The sequence below is a fragment of the Hylobates moloch genome, unplaced genomic scaffold, assembly GCF_009828535.3.
Source record: "Hylobates moloch isolate HMO894 unplaced genomic scaffold, HMol_V3 SCAFFOLD_6, whole genome shotgun sequence".
Classification (NCBI taxonomy): Eukaryota; Metazoa; Chordata; class Mammalia; order Primates; family Hylobatidae; genus Hylobates; species Hylobates moloch.
The window spans coordinates 51,537,552-51,562,713 of NW_026652281.1; the positions used below are offsets into that span (position 1 = coordinate 51,537,552).

The 25,162-nt window shown below is 39.3% G+C and overlaps 1 protein-coding gene across 26 annotated transcripts in view; it reads right to left on the reverse strand.

Annotated features, from left to right (window-relative positions):
* Positions 1-25,162, reverse strand: part of CAST (calpastatin) — an 800,936-nt gene that overhangs the window by 75,724 nt on the left and 700,050 nt on the right. For 21 of the 26 annotated variants that reach the window (XM_058440706.1, XM_058440705.1, XM_032156783.2 and 18 more), the window contains one exon: positions 8,107-8,178. The exons of 2 other annotated variants lie outside the window; for them this stretch is intronic. Coding sequence is in view for 18 of the 24 variants with exons in the window: in XM_058440690.1 (XP_058296673.1) it covers positions 8,107-8,178 (72 nt within the window). In the remaining 6 variants the exon portion in view is untranslated. Of the gene's footprint in view, positions 1-1,111; positions 1,287-8,106; positions 8,179-25,162 lie in introns of those variants that run through there. 3 more of the 26 variants (XM_032156787.2, XM_032156785.2, XM_032156782.2) reach the window with 2 other exon arrangements.

Sequence of the window (25,162 nt, forward strand, 5' to 3'; positions counted from 1 at the left end):
TAAAGTTCACTACTTCGTTTTAATCCTATACTGCCTCCTAGAACCCAAGCAGCACACCCTCCCCACCATATTCCCAACAACTCAATATTCCTTTTAGATACTGAAAAATCAGTGCTCAAAAGTCGAATTCATTCATCAGAAAGAAGCAATCTATATTAATATAAGCTCTAGTGCTGATTAGGAAATAGACTTTCTCCTTTTGAACAGTAGATGCCACTCCTTGCTGAGCTTCCCTGCAATGCAGAGGTTTTTCCTCTGAAAAACATGTGAAACAGCAGGAACTTTCCAGAGCTGCTGATTAAGCATTTCTGTCATTCTGATACATAGGTGGTTTCCTAGAAAACTACAGAGGCCTCAAAGTCCTGATCCTTAGGGAAGCTGCCTAAACTCTCTGCCTCATTTTCTGAAGCTGTACAATGGGAATAAAGAACTTGCCCCCTGCCTGTGTGTAAGTGGAGAATGCCGGGTCCCTAACCATACAGAAGAGATAGTTAAATCTCTGTGAAAACACTTTTTATTCTTAAAAGATAGACACAAAGTAACCCTCAGTGATGTTATTCTACAACCGTCTCAGGTTGTGTAAAGGAAATGGAACCGAAGCAGGTTACAACACTTGCCACGCCACACCCAGCATGTATCAGGTATGCAGAAAGGTCAGAGTGAGCTCACGCTCTAAAACGGAGGTCATCACAGGGTGGCAGCAGGGCTGGGGAGGAGGAGGGCTATTTCCAACCCTAGAGACAAAGGTGCCAAACCAAACTGACATAGCTGCGGCTTTCCTTCTTTCGGGCCACTTGTACCGGGCCACTTGTACCGACCCACACAAATCCCTAGTTTTGTAACCCTACGCGTCCGGTCACCAGATACGTTTCCCGGCGGAAGGGGCAGTAACAGTGTTACTGACAGGGAGGAGGAGTCGCCAAGAAACAGTTAAACTCAGAACGCACAGTATCGCCAGGGTCGCGATAGTAGGAAGAGGGCACGTCCAGAGCCTGGGGAGTCCGCTGCACGGACCAGGCCCCGGACACGCAGGGCCGGGAGTGGGGGGCACAGGCCGCTAGACCAGGGAGCACGCGCGGCCTGGAGCAAAGCGGCGGAAGACAGTACTCACTCTGCGTGGACACCGGACCCCGCAGCCCTCGGCTTGGTTTTCAGGAGGTCTGCATTCCTAGCTGGGCTCGGCTCCCGCGGTTTCCGCTTGGAGCTCCAGCCCAGCTCTCTTGAGTGCGACGGGGCGGGGCGGTCCCGGGAAGGCGACGCAGGATGCTCCCCGCCCCCCTGCCCGGCGGCCCCGCCCCGGGAGCCCGGGATGCGTGGGGAGGGAGGTCCCGCTCCGTAGACTCGTCATGCGCCTGGCATCTGGAGACTGGCTCACTCAATAACGCAGCCTGTGATGCGGACCACGTGTTGTGTGGGCTGCGCACCGCCGGCTGTATGACAGGTTACCGCTCCTTCGGCTGTCACCCTGTGACTACCAGAATAAGGCAACGACGGTGGGTGCACTTCGCAAATACGCTCCCCCGAAGACCTCTTTTGAAACTACAAAGTGGATTAGTAATGACTACAACCAGGAATTTGCAAATGCAGTTAAAACTGTGTAATGGATTTCTTTAAAGAGTAGTTTAACAGTAAGAATTCTACCGGATTACTTTATATTATAGTATATTACAAACTTCAAAATTAGTAAGAATAGATTTGAGGCCATTGAATACAATATAAATTCATGAGTCTGTACTGCTGTAAATAAATGAATGGAGGGGTTAAGCCACTCTTTCATACAGAAGGCCAACTAATAAATATTGAATGACCGATGGAGTTAGAGAAAATAATTATAAAAATTTTAAAAATAAATGAAAAGCCGTACACCAACCACATTAAAGGCTCTGAACCCTAAACTTGGGGTGTGAGTGAAGGAGGTGGTGGTAGTCACTGTTTGAGGAACACAGACCTCAGGACAGGCTGGACAGTGCTGTTCTGAGTCATGACAAATGATGGCCAGTGGCATGAAAAAGGTGAACTCATCCACACAGCTTTGTACCCCACCAGGCAGCCAAGGCAGGTAGGGCCCTCTGACGTCCCCCTTCAAGGTACTCCTTACAGCTACCTTTTTTTTTCTTTTATTTCTGTCAAAAATCTAGTGAAATAAGAGCCCTTCCAACTTTAAGATTCTAACATTTCCAGAGCAGAAGACCCTGTCCTTATAATTTTTTTTTTTTTTTGAAATGGGAGTCTCGCTCTGTGGCCCACGCTGGAGTACAGTCTCAGCTCACTGCAACCTCCACCTCCCGGGTTCAAGCAATACTCCTGCCTCAGCCTCCCAAGTAGCTGCGATTACAGGCACGCACCACCACACCTGGCTAATTTTTGTATTTTTAGTAGAGACAGGGTTTCACTATGTTGGCCAGGCTGGTCTCGAACTCCTGACCTGAAGTGATCCGCCCACCTCGGCCTCCTAAAGTTGCTGGGATTACAGGCATGAGCCACGTGCCCGGACTTAGAATTCTTCTTGATATATAGCTTATATATCCCTTTTTGTTGTTGTTGATCATTAGTATTGTCATTCCTTTTAAAAAATAAACTACAACTCAGCTCACGCAGGTTTCACTGACATTAATTTCTCCTGTGACAAAAACAGCACAGGGTGACTAATTTGGGCCACACCCCATAGGGATGGGCCCGGGGCCCCACAGCTTCCAGAGTTAGGCAGCTCAATGATGCCTATCTCTGAATGTATTTCTGTGCTCCTGATGAGTACAGATGAGTAATCACATGGTTATAAAACAAATTTTCCGGCCAGGCATGGTGGCTCACGCCTGTAATCCCCACCACTTTGGGAGGCTGAGGCGGGTGGATCACCTGAGTTCAGGAGTTCGAGACCAGCCTGGGCAACATGGTGAAACCCTGTCCCTACTAAAAATACAAACATTAGCTGTGTGTGGTGGTGCGTGCCTGTAATCCCAGCTACTCAGGAGGCTTCAGGCAGGATTATTGCTTGAACCTGGAAGGCAAAGGTTGCAGTGAGCTGAGATCACACCACTGCACTCCTGCCTAGGCAATAGTGAGACCCTGTCTCAAAAAAAAAAAAATTTCACAAGATTCTTCTGCTGTAAGTCGGGTGGAAAGGGGCTCCTTTCCTTAGAGTGAAGGCACAATGTAGTTCCACTGTTGTGCTGTGGCCATCACAATCCCTGAGTGTGTCCTTCCTGCCAGGTGGTTCTCAAATCATCTGCATCTGAAACTCCTGGGAATGCCTATTAAATATATGAAATCCTGGGCTCTTCCCCACCCTGGCAAATCAGAATTTCTTGGCTTGAAACCCGAGAATCTGCATTTTAACCAGATTCTCCAGTTGATGTTTAGGTTATGGGTAGCCTAAACTACCCACATTCTGCACTATTCAGTCTCCTGGCTACTCAAAATGTGGTTGCCAAAGCAGCAGCAGCGCATCCACTGGAAGCTTGTTAGAAAAGCAGAATCTCAGCCTCATCCAGGACTTCCTAAATCAGAATCTTCATTTTAATAAAACCCACACTGACTCATTATATACATTAAAAGGTGAGAATTACTGCTCTGGATCTTATTTCTCAAGCCCTGGTTATTATTTGTACATTACTTACATAGCTATATTATGTTTACTTAATTTGAAAGAAACAGATTTACTTTAACCTTAAATTCAGCCTCACCATAAATGAAAATCGCCATGGGATTAGGGAGTTGATGTGCTGGTTTACTTTTTATAGCACATTAAAATATAAGCATAATTATTAAAATAAAAATGCTTTCTTGTCTAACACACAGTCATCTCACAAACCACACGTGGTAGGAGGGTACTGTGGGCTGATGCTGGCGCTGAATGTCAGCACACCCTCCACAGTACCCGAAGAGTTAGCCCAAACCCTCACTCCTATTACAGATGAGAAAAGTAAGAACCTGGGAAGAGAGCTGTGTTGCCAAAGTCAGCACAGCTATTTATGGCAGACCCAGGACCCAAATCACAAAAGTATTTCTCTGATAGGTGCTTATTCCTTCATAGATCTCCTCCTGTCTAGGCTGGGAGAAAAGTTGTTTGTGCTTTCTTCTGTTTGAAAGGCCTAATGTTGCTGAATAACCTGTCATCTGTAGTTTTCCTATTCAATTAGGTAATTCTCCTGTTTTCCTTTCTGTCATGGATATCTGTCATTCAGCAGGAGGCCACATATTTGAAAACCCTCACCACATATTGATAATTTCCCACCTCATCAGTCCATGCCTTCCCAAAGCAGGATCCAGAAGACTCACACCCCCCGATTCCCTTGGAGCAGGGTGAAGGCATGTGATTTACACTGGCCAATCAGATGTGCCAAACAAGAATGAGCTGGGAGATGAGCAACATGTGCAGGCTGCTGCCCACCAGGAAATCCATGTTATAATAGGGATTTTGAGTCTTCTGCATTGTCAGTGGCAGAGTTCTGGCACCCAGTCCTACATGTGACAGGAGCTGAGCTGTGGCGGCAGCAGAAGAAAGTCTCATAGTGTTACTGTGCATTGTTCCTACTGTAAGGCTTTAGACTTATTCTGCTGTACTCTCCTGGATTTCTCTACCAGCTACCCCCTGTTCCTTAAGAAATTCCTTTTTGGCTTGGTCAGACTGGGTTCTAATTGGAACTAACAACTTTAACCAGTACATCTTCTTAACAGCATGGTCTTCTACAGAGACATTCCTAACACAATCTGAACCTCGGTTTCCTCACCTGAACAGTCAGGTTGGTGAAACAGAAGTTGTCTGACAAGTCTTCCAGAAATAAAATTGCATGACTGGTTATGGATCACAACTATTTTCATATAGGCTTTAGTAAGAGTCTGTATAATTTCTGCAGCCGCATCTTCACTACTGATTTGCCAAAAATTAAATTTTAAGAACTAAATATTTTATACTAATTATTTTGAATTAGAAAAATTTACATCACTTAAGAGCATTAGATCTTTGAAACCCAAAACCTCATAGCAGAAGGGATATTATTTGAGGGCCCAATTCCTCATTTTGTAAGCATTCTCATAAAACAATTCTACAATATATGGAAACCATTCTCTAATACATAGCTTACACATATGCTTCAAATTAAGTACTTAATTTTTTAAAATTTAAAGTTTTCTTAATAATTGTAAAATTATCACTTATTTTAAATTTCAAATTAACTATTTCCAGAATCAAGAAAACTAGCACTAGCTCTCACTTCCAGTTCTGCCTACCACTCTGTCACACCTTTTCAGGATGTGTTGGGAGAATATTATTTTGCCTGTGTGTGCCATGATAACTGTGTAATAAAAGGCTTCAAGTTATGCTATTACCCCCAGCTTTTCTAAATGATGCATGGGTAAGTAATTCCTTAAGGGATAATGCTATGAGTTACAACCATTCCAATCTGGCATTAAAAGAAGAAATAAGCAATTATGTTTGTTCAACACCTTATAAAAGTAAAAAAATATGAGAACGGAAGGGGTGAAGAATCAAACCCTGGAGAATTCACATTCAGGAAACTGACAAAGGAAAGTGAGTCAGAAAAGCATGGTGAGAAAGAGAAACAGGAGACATAAGAATGGAAATGGGAGAGGATGGTGTTTTTAAAGCCAAGAAAAGAATTGCAAGTTTGCTGTTAAATACTAAAGCAATAAACATGTAGCTAAATCATCTCCAGTTCCCAGTTATGCCCTGCCCCTCCCAGCTCTTAAGACAGAACAGGGTTTGTGGGGAGATGTTCAAATTCTTTATAACTATCCCATCTCAGAAAAATAGGGTAACTTCCATGTTAAAAAAAAATGGAAAGGGTCTGATTCCTATGATTACATTCAAGAAAAAACTGGGTGTGGTTTTCCACAATGTACTAAACCTTCAAAAGTTTAGATAATAGCAAGTGTGGGAACATTTACAAATAACTCACTAAATCTCGCTGGGTGGGTGTTTTGCTAATGAGGTGTATCATTTTTAGTGGCATAGTTTAAGTGTATGCTAAATACAAGTTGTAATAACAATAAAAGTTAATCTTTTTTAGTTGGAGACTCTCTTTTATTTGGAGACCTGGAAATAACAGAATATGAAGATTAACAAGATGAATCACGGGAGAGGTCCATTTTCCCAGCACCTACTAAATGCCAGGGCCAGGCCTAAGTGTTAGTATTTATTTTCTTTCATTTAAGCCTCTCAACAGCTCTGACAAGAGAAGTCTAACCCTCATTTTACAGATGAAGAAACTGAAGCTCAGTGGGACTGGACAAATAATAGTGTCAAAGAAGAAATCCAAACTCGTATTTTTTTGTGTAAGCAACTCTCTCTCACCCAGTGACCATCAGTGAATGCCGTGGTGTCTCCAACAGCAGTAAAGAATGGCTAACAAAGAGCAGACCTCAGTTTTGAATTTATGTTGGTTCCAAATGTTAATTAACTCCCTGTATTTACGATTCATGGTCTTTCAATGATTTTTATATTTTTATTGACTGGTAGAAGAGAGCTTTGAAAAGGTCTTTAAAAGGCACAGGTCTTAAAGTGGCATGGTATTTAGCATTAGAGGGACTGGCCTCTTCTCACTTCTCAGCTAATTATTGGTTTGGGCACCATCAGGGACTTGGAGAGCAGTCAGAACTCTGAGTGACACTAAAATACTAACTCTTCATTGAGCAAGTGACATCTATGAGAAAGTCTGACTTTCATAAGATAGCCACCAGTTTTAAAGAAAAAAAAAAAAAAAGCTTATGTTAAATAGTTGTATAGATAGTCCTGAAACATAGGTTGAGGTTTTAGATAATCTTCGACATACTAAAAGACCATAAAGTTGAAATGGGCTGAATATAACAACTTTTTTTCTTTTTTTTTGAGACAGGGTCTCGCTTTGTTACAAGGCTGGAGTGCAGTGGCGCTATCTCGGCTCACTGCAACCTCTGCCTCCCGGGTTCAAGTCATTCTCCTGCCTCAGCCTCCTGAGTAGCTGGGACTACAGGCACGCACCACCACGCACCATGCCCAGCTAATTTTTGTATTTTTAGTAGAGATGGGGTTTCACCATCTTAGCCAGGCTGGTCTTGAACTTCTGACTTCGTGATCTGCCTGCCTTGGCCTCCCAAAACAATTTTATTTATCAAAAACTACTAGCTAACATTATACTTTCTTTTTATTTTTGAGACAGAGTCTTGTTCTATTGCCCAGGAGGAGTGCAGTGGCACTGTCACAGTTCACTGCAGCCTCGACCTCCCAGACTCAAGTGATCCTCCAACCTCAGCCATCTGAGTAGCTGCGACTACAGGCACGCACCACCAAGCCTGGCTAATTTTTACTTTTTTTTTTTTTTTTTTTTGGAGAGAGAGGGTCTTAGTATGTTGCTCAAGCTGGTCACGAACTCCTGGGCTCAAGTGATCCTCCTGGTGATCCTCCTGCCTCAGCCTCCAAAGTGCTGCAATTACAGGCATGAGCCACTGTGCCTGGCCATTTTCTTGTCTCGAAAGGTGAGGTTTCAGTGATTTTTAAAAGTTGCAAAACTTTGAAGGGTTATATTACCAAAAATTGCTTAGATGGAGTTTATAAGACCCAGCATTGTCAAAGACCTCTTGACAGGAAACCTGGATTCAAGCCCTATCTCCATCTTACTGGTGTTGTGAGCTTGTCAAGGTTACTTAACCTCGTTGAGCTCTGGTTTCCTCAGGTATAAAGGAATAATAAGAAGATTGTGAGGGGATTACATGATATAATTACATAAAGCACTTAGCAGCACGCCTGGTGTGGTTAATGCCCATGAGGAAGATTTGAATTATTTTCTAAAGTGGGAGCACTACGTTTTTACTCACAGTATGTTCAAAAGTTTATTATTATCTACAGATAGTCATGATAATAATTAATATTTATTTAGTGCTTATTGTTATGTGCCAAGAAGATTTATACAATAAATGGTTTTACTAGGTTTTATATCATTCACATCATTATTAAGAAATTATATTCTGTCTTCCAGCACAGAAATGATACTTTGTTAAAAAACCTTCAGTGATATCCGGACACTGTTTGCCATTCCTACAGGCCCCACCCACTAATGGTACCCCTGCAGAATACAGTAGGGGTCTTTTTGTGTTCAGGAAATCACTGACCTTGGTGGCTGAGGCTGTTCCACCAGCATAGGTTCTGGAGGACTGACTGCTGCCGAGGCTTGCTGCTTTTTTCTTGAAAATAGAAAATATTAGTTTCAATGGGGGAAACACCTTACCAATGTAGTCAAATGAAAACTTACATATCAATACAAATATTTTCTCAAGCAAAAATCAGACTAATATATGAAACATACCCAAAGTAAACATATGCTTTGAATTTTTCATAACTTTGCCTGAAGATGATACAAATATTGAAATGAAGAGTAAGTTGAGTAAGTCTCAATTGTTCAATATTCAGTGATTTTGGAGAACTGCAAAACTCACTGAGGCAGTTCTCATGTACTTCCAAAAACATCACTCACCCTTACAGTGCCATAGAGAGTATACAATGTTACAATGTCTATGCAGGGTGATTTAGAAATATATATCAAAGATGCTATTCTACTTGTAAAAATGTATCTTAGGGAAATAAGATAAGAGAAAAAGTATTTTTCTACAAAGATATTCACCACAGTGCTATAACCTAAAAAAACTGAAAACAATATCTATAATAATGAGTGTTTATTAAGTACTATGGTGTGCCAGGTAATTATTCTATTAGAATAATAGAATTATAGATAATAATAGGATAAAATGCTCCAAGAATAAAGCCTCTTAGAATGTTATTCTAAGTACTCTAAGTGTTTTAAATACCATGAGTAACAACATAAACCGATATAAACCCAATACTATTGTTATCTCCACTTCATGGGTTAGGGGACTGAGGAACAGAAGGAATGAATTACTTGGCCATGGTGACAGTTAGTAAAAGGCAGGATATCTGCTCCAGACTCCAATCTCTTACCTACCTATACTGCCTCCCATAATAGGGGGTTATGTTATGGGACAGCCATAGGATGAAATATCATCTGGTCATTAAAAATCACATCTTAGAAGAACACTTCATTAAATAAAAACATATTATTCATATTTTATACAAAGAAAAGTTAAATTATAAAATAGTATGTATAGTATGATCCTTTAAGGTCATATGAGGTTATTTTCTGATGGTGTGACAATTAATTTTTTAAAAAATCCTTCTTGGGCTTTTTTGTGTTTTCTTATGCAACTATTTTAATTGAGAAAAAGAAAATAAATGGGAGAAAAAGGAAAAGTAAAATACACAGTTGCTTTCTCAACAAGACCTTCATATCCTGTATCTCTTTCTTATGAATATCTATATTCCAAAGAAGCAAGCATATAAAGTTATTTTTTGTTTTTGTTTTTTTTTTTTTTTGAGACAGAGTCTTGCTCTGTCGCCCAGGCTGGAGTGCAGTGATGCGATCTTGGCTCACTGCAACTTCCACCTCCTGGGTTCAAGCAATTCTCCTGCCTCAGCTTCCTGAGTAGCTGGGATTATAGGCACATGCCACCACGCCCAGCTAATTTTTTGTATATTTAGTAGGGTTTCACCATGGTAGCCAGAATGGTCTCGATCTCCTGACCTCATGATCCGCCCGCCTCAGCCTCCCAAAGTGCTGGGATTACAAGAGTGAGCCACCACACCCAGCCAACTATAAAGCTTTACAATGTAAAATGGTGATATGCTCCAAGGTCTATAAATACTGTAAATATTGAGTACACAAGGCAAGATAATGCATAAATTAGCTAGCATATAACACATTAAAGTGTTCTGTGTCTACGCAATAAATATTTTATATGTATAACTGAGAATAACTTGGTTTCATTCTTTAATATTTAGAAGAAATATTTAGCCAAATTTATATTTTCTAATTTATTGAAAATGCATGCCATGGAAGTTTGAACTGAAGTCTTCTTTCTCTTCAGGGTAAATTTTGTCTTAGCATGCCCCAAACTCAAAATTTAGTTTGCTGCCCTCAAAGCGCAATCTCTATGTGTCCACTCGCCAACCACTCTAGGGGGCCTAACAGGCATTTGCAGGAATTCAGGCTCCCAGGCATCATCTGTAGAATGAATAGTCTCTCCCAAGCATACACTTACTACCATCAACCAAGGAAAGAAAAAAACCTAGATAAATGTGATAAAAACAAAAGAGGCTGCTAAGAAGCTAGTGATGCAGGTGTGATATGTGAGATGGTAAAAGGAGGGGATAACCTATATTTTATCCAGATTGCTAGTCTTTTTAAAATTATCACAAATAATAACAAATAGCTTCTGACAACCTTAATGTACAAATGGATTCTGTGTAAAAGACTGGACATAAGACATAAAGACAAGAATACAGCAGTAGCATTATCCGTTTCAACTTCATTACCTATCTCAACCTCTCATTTTCCAGCGAGGAAACTGAAGGAGGTTAGGTCAGTTTTCAATGTGACACAGCTGTCCCAAACTCCAGCTATTAGCTTTTGATCTTAACTACAATTGAAGAAGGCCATGTTCCAATCCTGGGCTAATTACAGATTCCATTCGCTACATCAAAGCCCACATACTTAAAGTCTATAAATAGATTCCACTACTTACAATATGCCAATTAGGATCTGCCAATGAGAATTTAAAAACTTGTATTTTGGCTGTGATGAAACTATTAAGTTAAAAATAATAACTGTTTAAACTTAATACATATGCTGAAAATGACTTACTAATAAACGAAATGTTTTTTAACTTAACGGAGGCTCCCTCAACTTTCTTGTGGGTATGATCTGTTTCCCTAAAGACTGGCTTGCTCTCAGAGCTGCCTGGATTACTTAGTCCACAAAGGACCAATGCAGTTCAGCTGAAGTGAGACTGGAATATGTAAAATCATCTTTCATTAGATTTTTATCTAACAAGTATTTATTAAGCCCTTTGTTGACATCTGGCACTGAAAATACAATGCAAAAGCCTAGAAATGCACCCATATACAGAGCAGACTCCTTACTTTCAGAGTGGTAATCAGAGTTTAATTACAAGTTGTTTTGGCCCCCTTTCTTCATTTGTGTCTGACTTCACATATTTATTTGTTCATTCATTCATTGGGAAAACTATGAGCCTGGTCCTATTCTAGGCAATGGGGATATAATGACCAATTAAACAGAAAAAGCTCCTGCCCTCGTGGCACTTACATTTCAGTAGAAAGACTCAGCCTTTAAGTAAGTCAATGAAAAAACAAGATGACTTCAGAGAATGGTGAGTCCTGAACAGACTGTGAGACGGGATGAGGTAACAGAGAGTGATTGGCTCAGGGTTGCTTCAGACAGGATGGATGAGGAAGTGACATTTGACTAACACCTGACTGCTGTGTGGAAACCAACCATGTAAATACGGGATGAGGGAGAGGAGGCATTCTAGGTAGACAGGGCAGCATGTGCAAGGGCCCTGAGGTAAGATTGGGCTTGGTAAGCAGGAGGAGCAGAAAGAAGCCAGTGCAGCCAAAGCATGCTGGGTACAGGCATGTATGGTATGAGATGAAACAAAATGCAGGATCAAGACATTTATTCTGAAGTGACACGGGATCAGAATAGCCCTATAGTCACGTGAGTTTGGGATCATCAGTTTCTTCCAGGATCTGGTTTGCTTCCTAGTCTTCTCAGGTTACTATGTGACCCCCATGAGTCCTCCCTTGCCGCCAGGTGCAAGGTTTTCAGCGTCCTCTGACTTCATGTCACCTTGTGCTTAGTTTTGTTCGTATCTTCTTCACACTTATACTCCTTAACATCAGCATCAGTCCTTAGAAATTCCACCCTGCCCTGGACAGATCTCTTAGCTCACTAGATCCGCATACTCACTAACTAGTGATAGGGCTGGATCCACCCTGAGGACAGAATTCATCTACTCACAGTAAGTAGAAACTCTCAAAACAAGCTCATTTTTATATGATATTGCACCATCTGTTGCAAGAAGGCATGAAAAGAATTAGTTGCATACTTTTTGGTATATCTATTGTAGTTCAGAGAAAAAATTTTTTACTGAATCAATCAGAACTCGAGTCGTTAAAATTTTCAAAATAACAATGAAGTTCCAAGAGCCAGGCAAAGAGTTGTTGTGTCACTGTCACTTAAAATCTCAGAAAGGGCTCCCTGAGTGAAGCCACATGTTTTACCCTGAGACTTCATGACTCTGTGAAGAAAGGCACCACATTCTCTAGGACAATGGTCCTACCTTATGATTTATATAGCAAGAGTCCTGTTCCACCAAATGCCAGCTATGAGATCTTAGGCAAGTTTCTGAACATTTCTTAACACCAGTTTTCTGAGCAGGGTGAATAACTCTGCTCTTACCTCGGAAGTGATTTTGAGGGTTAAATGAGTTACAACATATCCTGAGGTCTGTGACCCACAGGTTGAAAATCCTGGCTCTAAAGGGAGATGCCCAAAGTCCTTGCCCAGGTAGCAGTGGAACAGACTGACCTCCGCAGGGCAACCCCAGTGGGTCTGGTTTGTACACATGAGAAGACTTAGTGGCTGCTGACAATTTTCTATGAGTTTTATTATGTATACAATTATAAAAAATACTAACCTTTTATGGGATAGAAAAATGTAATTTTTTCCTTAGAACTAGCTCATGATTCTAATAATGGCATACTGTTAAGTTACTTGGAAACAGTTTGATTTTTCTGAGATTTGCTTTTAAGCTTTGTTAGGTTGGACCAGATCAACTTTTAGAGTATGTGATATTGTGATATAATAAGAAACGTATGTAGTCATGTGCTGAATAAGGGCTTTTCACTCAACAACAGACTGCATTTTCTGTATATGGTACAGTGGTCCCATAAGATTATAATGGAGCATATACAGAAACTTGATGTATGGCACATGATATTGGCATTGCAGATCAAGTAGGGGAAATGACTAATATTTGATCATGGTGCTGAGACATTTTGTTTTCTATATGAAAAACTATATATAAATAAAGCTGTATCTACCATCTAGGTTTGTGTAAGTACACTCTGGCATTTCCACAATGATAATATTGCATAACAACACATTTCTTAGACTTCATGAAATGTATTTTTCAGGATAAAAACTCTCATTAAAATATGTAAGTTTTGGCATATTTGTTAAGAATCTACTCCATAACTTAGTAGTTGTCCTATAAAATGGCAAGAAGTCTTGTGTTTCTACATGAAAATACATGCTTTATTTGAAAATAGTGTCTAGAAAAAGATTGTCTTTCAAAAGTGTAGGCAGATTCTCCAGCACTAGCAATTATAAAATTGTGACTTTTATTTACAAATGTTCTTTTAACACCATAGTTTAAGTGGTGACCAAATAAGTACAAATTGCTTTTATTACCAAAAGAAGTATAAATGTGTGCTACCGCAAGTGCAAACCAGTAAATACAATATGCTGGCTCTGAAAAACACCCATTAACTCATAATATTACATAGAAATTCACACACTGAGTCCAGGTGCAGTGGTTTATGCCTGTAATCCTAGCACTTTGGCAGGCAGAGGCAGGTGGATCACCTGAGGTCAGGAGTTCGAGACCAGCCTGGCCAACATAGTGAAACCCCATCTCTACTAAAAATAAAAATTAGCTAGGCGTGATGGCACATGCCTGTAATCCCAGCTACTTGGGAGGCTGAGGTAGGAGAATCGCTTGAACCTGGGAGATGGAGGTTGCAGTGAGCCAAGATCGCACCACTGCTTTCCAGCCTGGGTGACAGAGCAAGACTCCGTCTCAAAAAAATAGATAATAAATAAATTCACATGCTGAATGAAATGTCCCATGTTCTAGCACCTTAATAACACCCACTATGGTGAGCACACTTCAGTGAATTGTTTGTTGTTGTTGCTGTTCTTTTTTTCTGATTACTCAGTTTCCGTGTGTCATCTCAAGTGGAACCCCTCAAGGTAGTCCAGCTCAAGTCTTTTTAGTCCTGAGGTTGCTGCACTGACCAGGAGTCAGGAAAATGCTGCTCTTCTAGGGCGCTGCCTCTGCTTCCCTCAGAGCCTTATCTCCTACCTACAAAGGGAAAATAGCTATACCTACGTCATGGGAATTGGAATGACTGAACTTGCTATATAATATTGAATGAAAAGAGGGCATCACACAAGGAAGAAAGAGGGAAATGAAGAAGTAGAGAAGTGAATAACAAAAAAATGACAATAGAAGTAAGAAAGTCTATGGAGTTGGCCTCCATCTGTAAGGTAGACTTCATAATACAGGTAATTTTATGATGAGTATCAGATACTAGTTAAAAGCACAGACTCTGGAAAGTGATTTCAATTCTGGGTTCTATTATTAAATAGCTGTGTAGCCTTAGATGGGTTAATCAAGCTGTGCCTCAATTTCCTTATCAGGAGAATGGGGTTGTCATAATGGGCATGTGTGTGCTCATGTGCGCACACGTGTATTTGCATGCGTATATAATACCTATGTAAGTATTAGCTATTTTCATCAAATGATCTCTGGTTCTCTACTACCTTTACGGAATCTACAGAAAAAAATGCTTACAGTATTCTCTTCCTTTCCTGCCAAACTAGTTCTCACAAGGGCATTAATGATGAATATATTAACTAGAAATACCTACAGTTTAAAACAAGATGCAGAAAAAGGCAATGAAAGACTAAGGAAATTGTTAATGGTAGAATTTCAGACATCAGCAAGCCACCTAGGAAAATACTATTACATAGTGCCTCCTAAATATATCTACTTGATAAGATTGTCCCTGCAAGGGTGGGGATAGTGTATGCATATAAACCTCTTTAAACTGTATGTAACATTTTGGAGGGTATTTTTTGTATTCGTACATGTGTGTAGCTTTCAGAGAAAAGATCACAGTTTCACCAGATTCCAAACAGAATATGAACTAAAAATATTTCAGTATTCTTGCCCTCCAAATTGTCTTTGTTCTTAAGTCCTTATTTTCTGTCTGTATTTAAGAGGTGCTTTTCTTCTCAAACACGTGTGTGCCCCCCACCCCCACACACAAGCACACAAAACATACACACTCATACACACACACACAGCAGCAGCAGCCTTGCTCTGAAAGTATCTCTTAGGGGCCCCAAAGTAAAAAATCTCAAATACACAACACTTCTCTCTTTAAGGTCTAAGCAGATACATGCATGGGTACTTTTGTGGTCATTGTTAAAACACTCTTATCTTACTCTTTTATTATCTATGCTGCTTATTGTTCTTTTTCTTCTGGTTTAATAAACACATTTAAGATGAAGAAAAAGTAGGAAGAAGAAATAATAATCACTTAAAATCCTGTCATCCAAGACACCTAATTTCAGTTTTTTCCTATTTTTATACAAATACAAAAATACGCACAAGATAACATAAGTATGTTATATGAATGGAATCGTAATCTTACATTTAGAAAGATTTTTTACCTAATATAAGCATTTTTGCCTGTCATTAAATGTTTTTCAAAACACAGTATTAAAAATGCCTTCGTCAGTATATCAGTGCTATGATTTTACTTTACTTCCGTACAGGTGTTTCCTTCTTAGTTTGTTGTTATTATAAATAAAGCTATGATGATAAATATCGTTGGATTTAAGTAAGTCATCATGTACACCTCTGATTATATAGTTGGTATACATTCCTAGAATTGGGATTTCTGGGTCAAAAAGGCTTTTCTTATTTATGACGCAGTCACTTGTTCCACATTTCTAATTTGTTTTAATTGAAGGAAGAGTTTAATCATATTTCTAACATTTTCAAAATTATTGGTGAGTTTTTATTATTCAAAGAAAATTTATATATAAAGTCAAGACCAAACATTTTCTCAAAACACACACACATCCTAACATGTACTCATTCAGAAAGAAAAAGTCCACAATGTGTGATCATTGCTGAGCCAAGAAATATATTTTTCCCTAATTTTTTAACACTGTACCACAGCAAGGAATTACCTACTTTTAACCACTGGGTGTCCCCTGAACTATATGGTTAACATTCAGGCAGATAGCACCATATGACATCTAACAAACGTCTAACCTTTGATATTGGCGCTGGTAGTAAGAACCCTCATTAACTTTTAAATTTGCCAGTCATTCAGCTTTCAATTTCACTAGTGAAATAAGTATATTGCATCAGACTTTACTGAGTCTACTTGCTGTATTAAGGAAGCAAACAGGAAAAAAAGTGACAAAATTATATTCAGAGAAGCATTTTTTATCTTAAGTACTAAGTGAAACCAAAAATGGGATGTGATTATAAGATTGTTTTAGCTCTCAGTTTCCTATAAATAATTTTCTTCAAAATTGTAGATTTCAGATTTTAGAGTGATATATTTCTAGAATGGTACTAAAGTCCAAAACTTCTGGTCCTTAAGCCTGAATTGGATCCTTTAGGAATGAGAGGCTTGATGTGCAAAAGAGAGAGCCCAAAGATGCCAACTTTAACGTGAATAACAAACTAGGAGGTCTAGAATCGTAATGATTAAGACAAACAAATTTTTAGAATTCACTTGTTAGTTCTTTCCAAACAACAGCTTTCTTATTTGATGTTTCTTAGTTAATAAATGAATTCATTTACCAATAAACAACTGGCAGAGAACAGTACCAAAACAATCCGAGACATCTATAAGATGTGAAGTGTCTCAGTCACACTGACAAAGATTCTCTCCTTGACTAAATTCTAATCAGGCTCCTCTGAGCTCTTTTTCAATTAGGCCTCATTGTTGGACTTCCATGTTCATCTCTGCACTATCCACTCATAGCAAGAATATTGATACACTACTTTAGTCAGAATCCTCCATTCTTGCTATCCGATCAAGTCCCCTCATCCTCCACCATCCGCCAGGTGAGATCTGATCACCCACTGGCCTTAAGCAAGAATCCTATAGGTCACTTTTCCCAGAATCTGCCTTATCTCTGATGTTTCCTCTTAATTTTCCATCCACCGATCCTCGACCCTGCTCCTGGCTATAAATCCCCACTTTTCTTCATTATATTTGGAGCTAAATATTACCAAGGCCTTGAATAACTATAATAGAATGCAATATTTGAGAATGATGTGCATGGAATTAGATTTTTAAAATTAAGGTTGGCTATGGAGTCAATTCTTACAAAAACCCTCTCGGAAAAACCAGCCACCCCTATAATTTCTCCCCCCTTACTGCAAAATTCCCTTGCAGTGGTCCCTACACCTATAGCAATAGTCTGGAATGAAGTCTGCCTTACTATTGTTTAACAAGTAACATGAATATTTTTTCCTTACAGAACTTATCTCTTTTTGTGTAAGTAAACACTGACTTCATTTTTCATTGCTTTATCTGCTGTTCTTTACATAAATCTACATACATTGGAAGAAGAATCTACCATGCACAATCTCCACATACTCAGCACCCTCTCAATCATAATCACAGTACAATGGAAACCTTCTGTTACTCCACAAAAACAGCTTGGAAGAGAACTGATATTATCCCAGTCTCCAATCAGGACCTTACCTCAGCCCCCATCCCTCTGGAAATATCAGCATTTCAGTCCTACTGACCCTCCACTTCTTCCTGCACCCCCCACACTGATGACAGGGAGCACCCAGCTTCCTCTACCCCTTTGCTTGCTGCTTCTTTGACTTGAGTTATCCTTCCCACTCCCTACATGTAGGCATTTATCAACACTTGATTTTAGTTTCTCTCTCTTTTCTCTCTACACTCTTTTTTTCAATAATTTTAACCAGGAATTTTGGTAGTGAGGGTTAGAGACAGAGACGGAATGGGAGCTTGAGCAATTTCAAAGGAATTGCTTTAAAACAGTTTATGATGAAGATTGAGCTAATATGTAGTCTAAAGAGGAGTCATGAAATAAAGAGTTAAAAAAAAAGGAATAATCAAAAGATCTAAAGGACAAGGTCCTGGGAGAAGTGGGAAGAAATAGGATCAGTAACTGGTCCCTCCAACCAAAGCCTCCCAGAAGGTCCACTGACTCGAACTGCAGCTCTCTTAGTGTGCTCTACTGTATTCCCACAATATGGCAGAGTGAGTTGGTCAGGCGGGGAAAAGAGAGGTCATTTCAAAAAGAAAAAAAACTGAAAGAAAAAAAAGAAATGAAGAAATCAATGTTTATGTGTGCTAGGCACCACGCTATGCACTCTACAAGAATTATTTCAGTGCTACTCAAAATGTGCTCAAAAGACCACTGGCATAAGAGAAGAATCACCTGGAATGATTGGCAAAAATACTGATTCCTTGGTCCCACCTCAGATCTAAATCAGTCTCTGGAAATGGAACCTACGAGTCCAAATTTCTCATACCATCCCCAGGTGATTCTTAGCCACAAAAAAAGTTGATAATCACTGCATTATCTCATGTCATATCCTGAAATATGAGAAACAGAGAGTTTTAAATTTGTTTTGGTACTAATACAATGCTCTACAAGCATTCTGTAATAATAATACTTGAAAACAAAAGACTTTGTGATGTCAATTTGCCATAAGATTTTGCTTTCACAAATGAACTATTTTTATAATGCACAAGCCATTATGTATTTTGTTATATGGAAAAATAATATTGACATTACGATAAGAAACATACATAGTCCTTAGATAAGGCAGATATCTTGCTAGGGGTATGATTTCAGGTTATTTTCCCTTTTGAACCAGTCATCTCATTATTTTTGAGAAACTAAGAAAGTCTAAAGAATAAAAGAAATTAACTTTAAACATGATATTTCTGGAATAATATTTAATCTATCTGTCCATGAGGTTTCTAGTGCTTATGATCTGTGCTGAAGTGAACTGAATATCCATTCAATTCCGTCAATATTTTGTTAGTATTTTATTCTGATTCCACATGCAATAAAATATAATCTTTTCAGAGACAATTTGGTGGGACCTAAGATCTTAGGTAATTCAGCTCATAAATCTAAAATAAGACAATGAAGGGTATATTATTATTGTATGATATAATGTTGATATGTTTATGTATATATTTATATATTCTCTCATAGAGGAAAAGCGCTCAGTTTTTTTTTTAATACCATTACCTATCCAATGATACAACATTTTGTATACCACAGATTCTTAATTTAAAGGCACATTATTTTCATATTCTTTTTAAAAAGTACATCCTTAGCTTCTGATAAAACAGCTCATTGAATAGTGACGCATAGGGTCTGGCATGGTGGCTCACGTCTGTAATCCCAGCACTTTGGGAGTCCAAGGTGGGCAAATCACCTGAGGTCAGTAGCTCGAGACTAGCCTGGGCAACATGGCGAAACCCTGTCTCTACTAAAAGTATTTTAAAAAAAAAAAAAGATAGTGACACAGAGGTCTTTAGTTCCAGCTATTGGCGTATGTTTCTGCATGTTGCATGTAGTTGGTTTTATAACAAAAGTGCTACTAAAGTTAATATATCAAACTTCCCTCATTTTTTAATGGGAAGGTGCTGCAATATATAATCAACCAAGGAATTTGAGCCCTGCCCCATACCATAGGTAGACATCAATACGAGACTCACCTTTATTGCCAAACAAGTTCTCTTTACTGACCGAATAATAATAAAGTAACACCAATAATAACAATAACAGGAGCTAAGATTTATAGAGCACCTCATATGTCGCAGGCACTATTCTAGACACTACATATGGATGGTCTCATTGTTCTTCACATTGACTCTTATGTAAGAACTATTATTATCCTCATTTTACAGATAAGGAAATGTGCCCTTAGTGAGGCAAAGTAACTTGCTTAAAGACACAGAGCCAGGAATTAGCAGAGCTGGAAATTAAATCCAGGCATTGGACTCTAAACCTTACACTCAGAACGCATCATATGCTGCTTCTACAGAAACCACAGATCAATAGCAGGTTAACTGAGTTGTGAGTGTGGCTCTTCAAAGTTTTCACAACAGATGAGAAAGAAGATGCTCTCACTGTGGTCTCAGAATGGCACAGAATTTTTGTCCTGAATTTTGTAAATTTCATAAATTTCTCTCCGAATTCAAACTGAATTTGTATCTCAGGATAAATAGACTGCTTTAACGTCTATATAATGCCTGGAGTTTTAATTGTAGCTTTGAACTTAAATTCATGCAGCCCTCATGAAAACCTATCTGACACATTCCACGTAGGAAAATAATTCTAATATCTATGTAAATAAGTTTTGCTCATAGGAAAACAAGCAGTGACCAACATTATTTCATGATGACTTACAGAGAAAGACAAATGTACCGGGACCACACAGAGAAATCCCACAGAAGAGGTGATGCAAATGCCCTGTGATGATTAATCATGTCCTGCTAACAATCCTCCTGCCCCTCTGTTAAAACTCATGAGGAACTGAATAATACACAGAACAGAGTTTAAATGGAAAGCCATTTCATAGGTTGCACTCAAAGCAAACTAGAATAGAGGAGCTTGATTCAAGAAGCTGAACACTGTCATTATGAGCCAATTTCAAGAATTCCTGGTATAAAATATTCTCTCTAGAAGTTTCTATTTTTTCATTTTCTCATAGAAGAGGGCAGAACTTAACTAAACACTAAAGGAAGCCCACCAAATGCCAAAAATCTAGGCAGAATCTCCATCCTAATCGAAGCCAATGGAACTATATTGAAAAGCACAATTTGTGAACCAGTTGTGTCATGCATCTGAAACAGAACAAGCTTACATCCCTGAAAGACCCCCTCTCTCCTGAATGCTCAGACTTCACGCAGAAATGTAGACATCTAGAAAACCTAGCAGTTACACCTCTTTGGTAGGAGTCCTCCTCATGAGGCAACCTATCTTTATTCCCCACTAGTGCCTCGCTTTCTAACCCAAGTCAAAGATTCCAAATCCAAATCCTGGAAACCAACTAAGCAGAAATCTGGTGGGTTCAGTGGAGTGGGCAGGGCGTGGGAGGATGGGTTGTGCGCAGGGTGTGGCAGTAGCATGCTGCACCTGGGGGAGCAGTTGTCCTAAGTACAAAGTGGCCTTCTTGGGGGTGGAGGTAAAAAGAGCCCCATTAGCAGTCCTTGCTAAAAAATGGAATTCTTCTCTGCATCTCATTTCATACAGTGGATGTTCTGTAATGAATGAAAGTCCACTAGGTAGTGGGGATTTTACTAGCATTGTGCATATTCACCTGCCAAACAGCTGTAGGTATGAGGAGATTTAGTCAGCAGGGACATGGACGGAGAGCAGCGCTAAGGACAATGTGCTCATCACCGCTGACAAGCTCTAGGACTAGGCCAAGCTCTCCTTAAAAGAGTCACCAGGAAGAAATTTTACCTCTCAAACCGCCACAGAGAAAGGCAGAGGGCACCATTACCCTGAAGACTGAAAAAGACAGATCTCATAAAATGATATATGCTAAGAAAAAATTCAGACAAAAGTGTACATCCTTGATAGGAAACAAGATGGTATTACCTTCATGAAATGGAGTAAAGAGCTACAGACTGAGATGGAAAGCTAATGGAGTGAGACAAAGAGGTAAGAGAGGATTAGAAGGGGACACAAAGAAACCAAAAACCAAAACCAAAATTTAAACCTGTATCAGAAGTTTCAAAGAGCAGAATTTAGAAATAAAATATGTGGGGGGCAAACTTCAGAAACTCTCCCAGAGTGCAAGGGTAAATGTCAACAAGAGAAAATTGTGAGGCAGATGATTAGTGAATGTCTAATGTCAGAATTACAGTAGTCTCTCTTATCTGCAGGGGATATATTCTAAGATTCCCCAGTGGATGCCTGAAACTGCAAATAGTACTGAGCTGTGTATTCACTATGGTTTTTCCTATACATACATACCTATAATAAAGTTTAATTTCTAAAACAGGCACAGTAAGAGATTAACAACAACTAATAATAAAATATAACAATGATAGCAATATACTGTAATAAAAGTTATGTGGATGGGGTCTCTCTCTCTCTCAAAATATCTCATTGTATTGTACTGTGGGTAACTGAAATCATGGAAAGTGAAACAGCTGATAAAGAGCAACTATTGCATATGTAGGTTTAAGAAGAAACAAGGGAAACCGAAATAAGAGCAATAATTAAAGAAATAACTAAATAACAGACATTCCAAGACAAATTAATAAAGAAAAACACATATTAATATATAGGTACATCCTGGTACTATTTTTAAATTGTAAGAACAAAAGAAAAAAATCTTGCACCAAGGCAAGAAAAATAGGCTTCCTAAAAAGTAAGTCAAACGCAGGCTGCCTCAGACATCTCTGAAGCACAAAAAGCCAGAAAACCACGAAGCAACAGATACAGAATTTTGAGGAACAAAACTGTGACCCAAGAATGTTGTACAATTTTGTATTGATTGACTTTCTTGTGAGTCACCAACGAGAAAACATGCTTACATTCACACACTCAGAAAATCATCATTGTGCTCGCTCCCTGAAAAAATATCTTAGAAAATACTCTAATCAATGAAACAATAAATGAAAATTTCTAATGAAAAAATGGGGGAACCACAGTTGAAAAGAATCTTGTAACTTCCCAGAGTCACTTTAGCCTCCCAAGTCAGACACCCAGTGCGAGCCTGTGCTGGCCACTTGGGGCTAGATCTCCCGGTGAGCCAGGCGTGACTGCCTCGGTGCAGCTTTTCAGCTTAGCTTTTCTTGGCACTGAGACATGAGCTTGTGCAGCCACAATCAACTCCCCACAATTAGTATGAACTCTCTTGTGATGACATAAAAGAATGTTAAAATAATGTTTGCTGCAGTACTCTTTTAGAACTTGCTAATGACAGCTAAATCACTTGTGGGAACACTGTCACAAATTACTTTTTGAATAAGAAGTAAATTTTTCCTCCCTTCCAAAACAGAGCACAAAATAATGAACATTAAATGCCATACTGAATGCCAAGGTACTTGAATAATGGTTTTCTATATACTTAAATGCCACACACACTGATGGGTCTTTTTTTAATTGGAAAAGATTTATCTATCACAAAGCACATTATTTATCATTTTCAGACTAGGCCCTATAATGGTGTTCCTTTGCTATTTCTGCTTAAAAATCAAGATATGCATCATTTCCGTAAACAAAATATGCACACAAAGAAGATGCAGGAAAATACACCAAGATGTATATAGTGCCCGTCTCTTTAGGTACTAGGATCCTAGATGAGGGTGCTTATTTTCTATTTTTCTTTTCTTTTCTTTTCTTTTTTTTTTTTTTTGAGACAGAGTCTCGTTCTGTTGCCCAGGCTGGAGTGCAGTGGCGCGATCTCGGCTCCCTGCAACCTCCGCCTCCCAGGTTCAAGCAATTCTCCTGCCTCAGCCTCCCGAATAGCTGGGACTATAGGCACCCGTGACCACGCCTGGCCAATTTTTGTATTTTTAGTAGAGATGGGGTTTCACCATATCAGCCAGGCTGGTCTTGAACTCCTGACCTTGTGATCTGCCCACCTCAGCCTCCCAAAGTGCTGGAATTACAGGCATGAGCCACCACGTCTGGCCAAGGGTGTTTATTTTCATTAAATTCTCTGTTACTTTCTAAATTTTTTCCAATGATTATATTTTAGCTGCACAATCATTAAAAAGTACTAAAATTGGCACATATAATAATTATAAATACATGACATTATCATGTTAATTTAAGAATATACACACAATTTTAGAGCAGTAGTTTAAGCGGTAAGACTCAAGGTAATATTGTTTTTCACAAGTATGTATTGTAATGAAAAATGTCTAACTTTATTAAAAGAAAAAAGTAAAAAAAAATGTTTGAGTCATTCAACGTTGAATTCATGCATTTTAGAAGGAGGAGAGGTAAATACTGAGGAAAAGCATGCCACCAATGCCATTAGAGTAAGGAAAATGTAACAAAACATCTTTTCCTTTAAGGCAGAATTTCCATTCTCTTTTATTTGTGTTTTCTTTTCTTTACTCATAAAAATAAATCCATTGTTAAATTTGAAGCTTTTAAAATTGGCTCTCTGAGATCATGCCCATTTTATACTTTAAATTCCATTCCCCAGGACTTTAATGAAATATGTTGCTAAAAGATTCACACTCCTTCAGTGTGGCCAGATGTGTCAGTTTCATCCTTTAAATAGATTTGATTGCAGGTTTGGAAAGACTTATTTGTTCTACTGTATTTAAAGTTGCTGATGTTAAGTGTTTTCTTTTTTCTTTTTCCTCCTCTCTAGTTATTTTATCTTTGGCTTGTTAGTCCATGCAACTTTTGGTCCTGTAATTCCTCTACATCTGAGAAAGAATTGAAAAATTCATAACAATTGGTATAAACAAGCAAACATAAATAAATTCTCACAGACACTTACCCTATCCTCAAGTATTTGTATTTCAAACGCAGCATGACAAATATATTAGCTTCAACATTCTATTACAATTGCTATAGCTAGCTGGGCGTGGTGGCTCACACCTGTAATCCTGGCACTTTGGGAGGTGGGAAGATTACTTGAGCCCGAGGAGGTCAAAGCTGCAGTGAGCCATGATCAAGCTACTGCACTCCAGCCTGGGTGACAGAGTAAGACTCGTCTCAAAAATCAAATAATAAACAAATAAAAATAAAATTGCTGCAGGTATCTTAGGATCACTTAATGGTTGTGTGTTGGGGTAACATTCCAAAAAAGTAAAAACTATTCCAGCACTTTGGGAGGCCGAGGCGGGTGGATCACGAGGTCAGGAGATCGAGACCATGGTGAAACCCCGTCTCTACTAAAAATACAAAAAAAAAATTAGCCGGGCGTGGTGGCGGGCGCCTGTAGTCCCAGCTACAAGGAGAGGCTGAGGCAGGAGAATGGCGTGAACCCGGGAGGCGGAGCTTGCACTCTAGCCTGGGCGACAGAGCGAGACTCCGTCTCAAAAAAAGAAAAAAAAAAAAAAAAAACTATTGACAAATAGGGAGAAAGAACTCTGAAATTCACATGGCTACATTCATCTCCATGTGTGTTTTTTATGTTTGTTTGTTGTGAGACAGAATCTTGCTCTGTCGCCCAGGCTCGAGTGCAGTGGCATGATCTCGGCTCACTGCAATCTCTGCCTCCCGGGTTCAAGTGATTCTCCTGCCTCAGCCGCCTGAGTAGCTGGGACTACGGGTGCGTGCCACCATGCCTGGCTAATTTTTTTTGGTATTTTTAGTGGAGATGGGGTTTCACCATGTTAGCCAGGATGGTCTCGATCTCCTGACCTTGTGATCCACCCACCTCAGCATCCCAAAGTGCTGGGATTACAGGCGTGAGCCACCACACCCGGCCC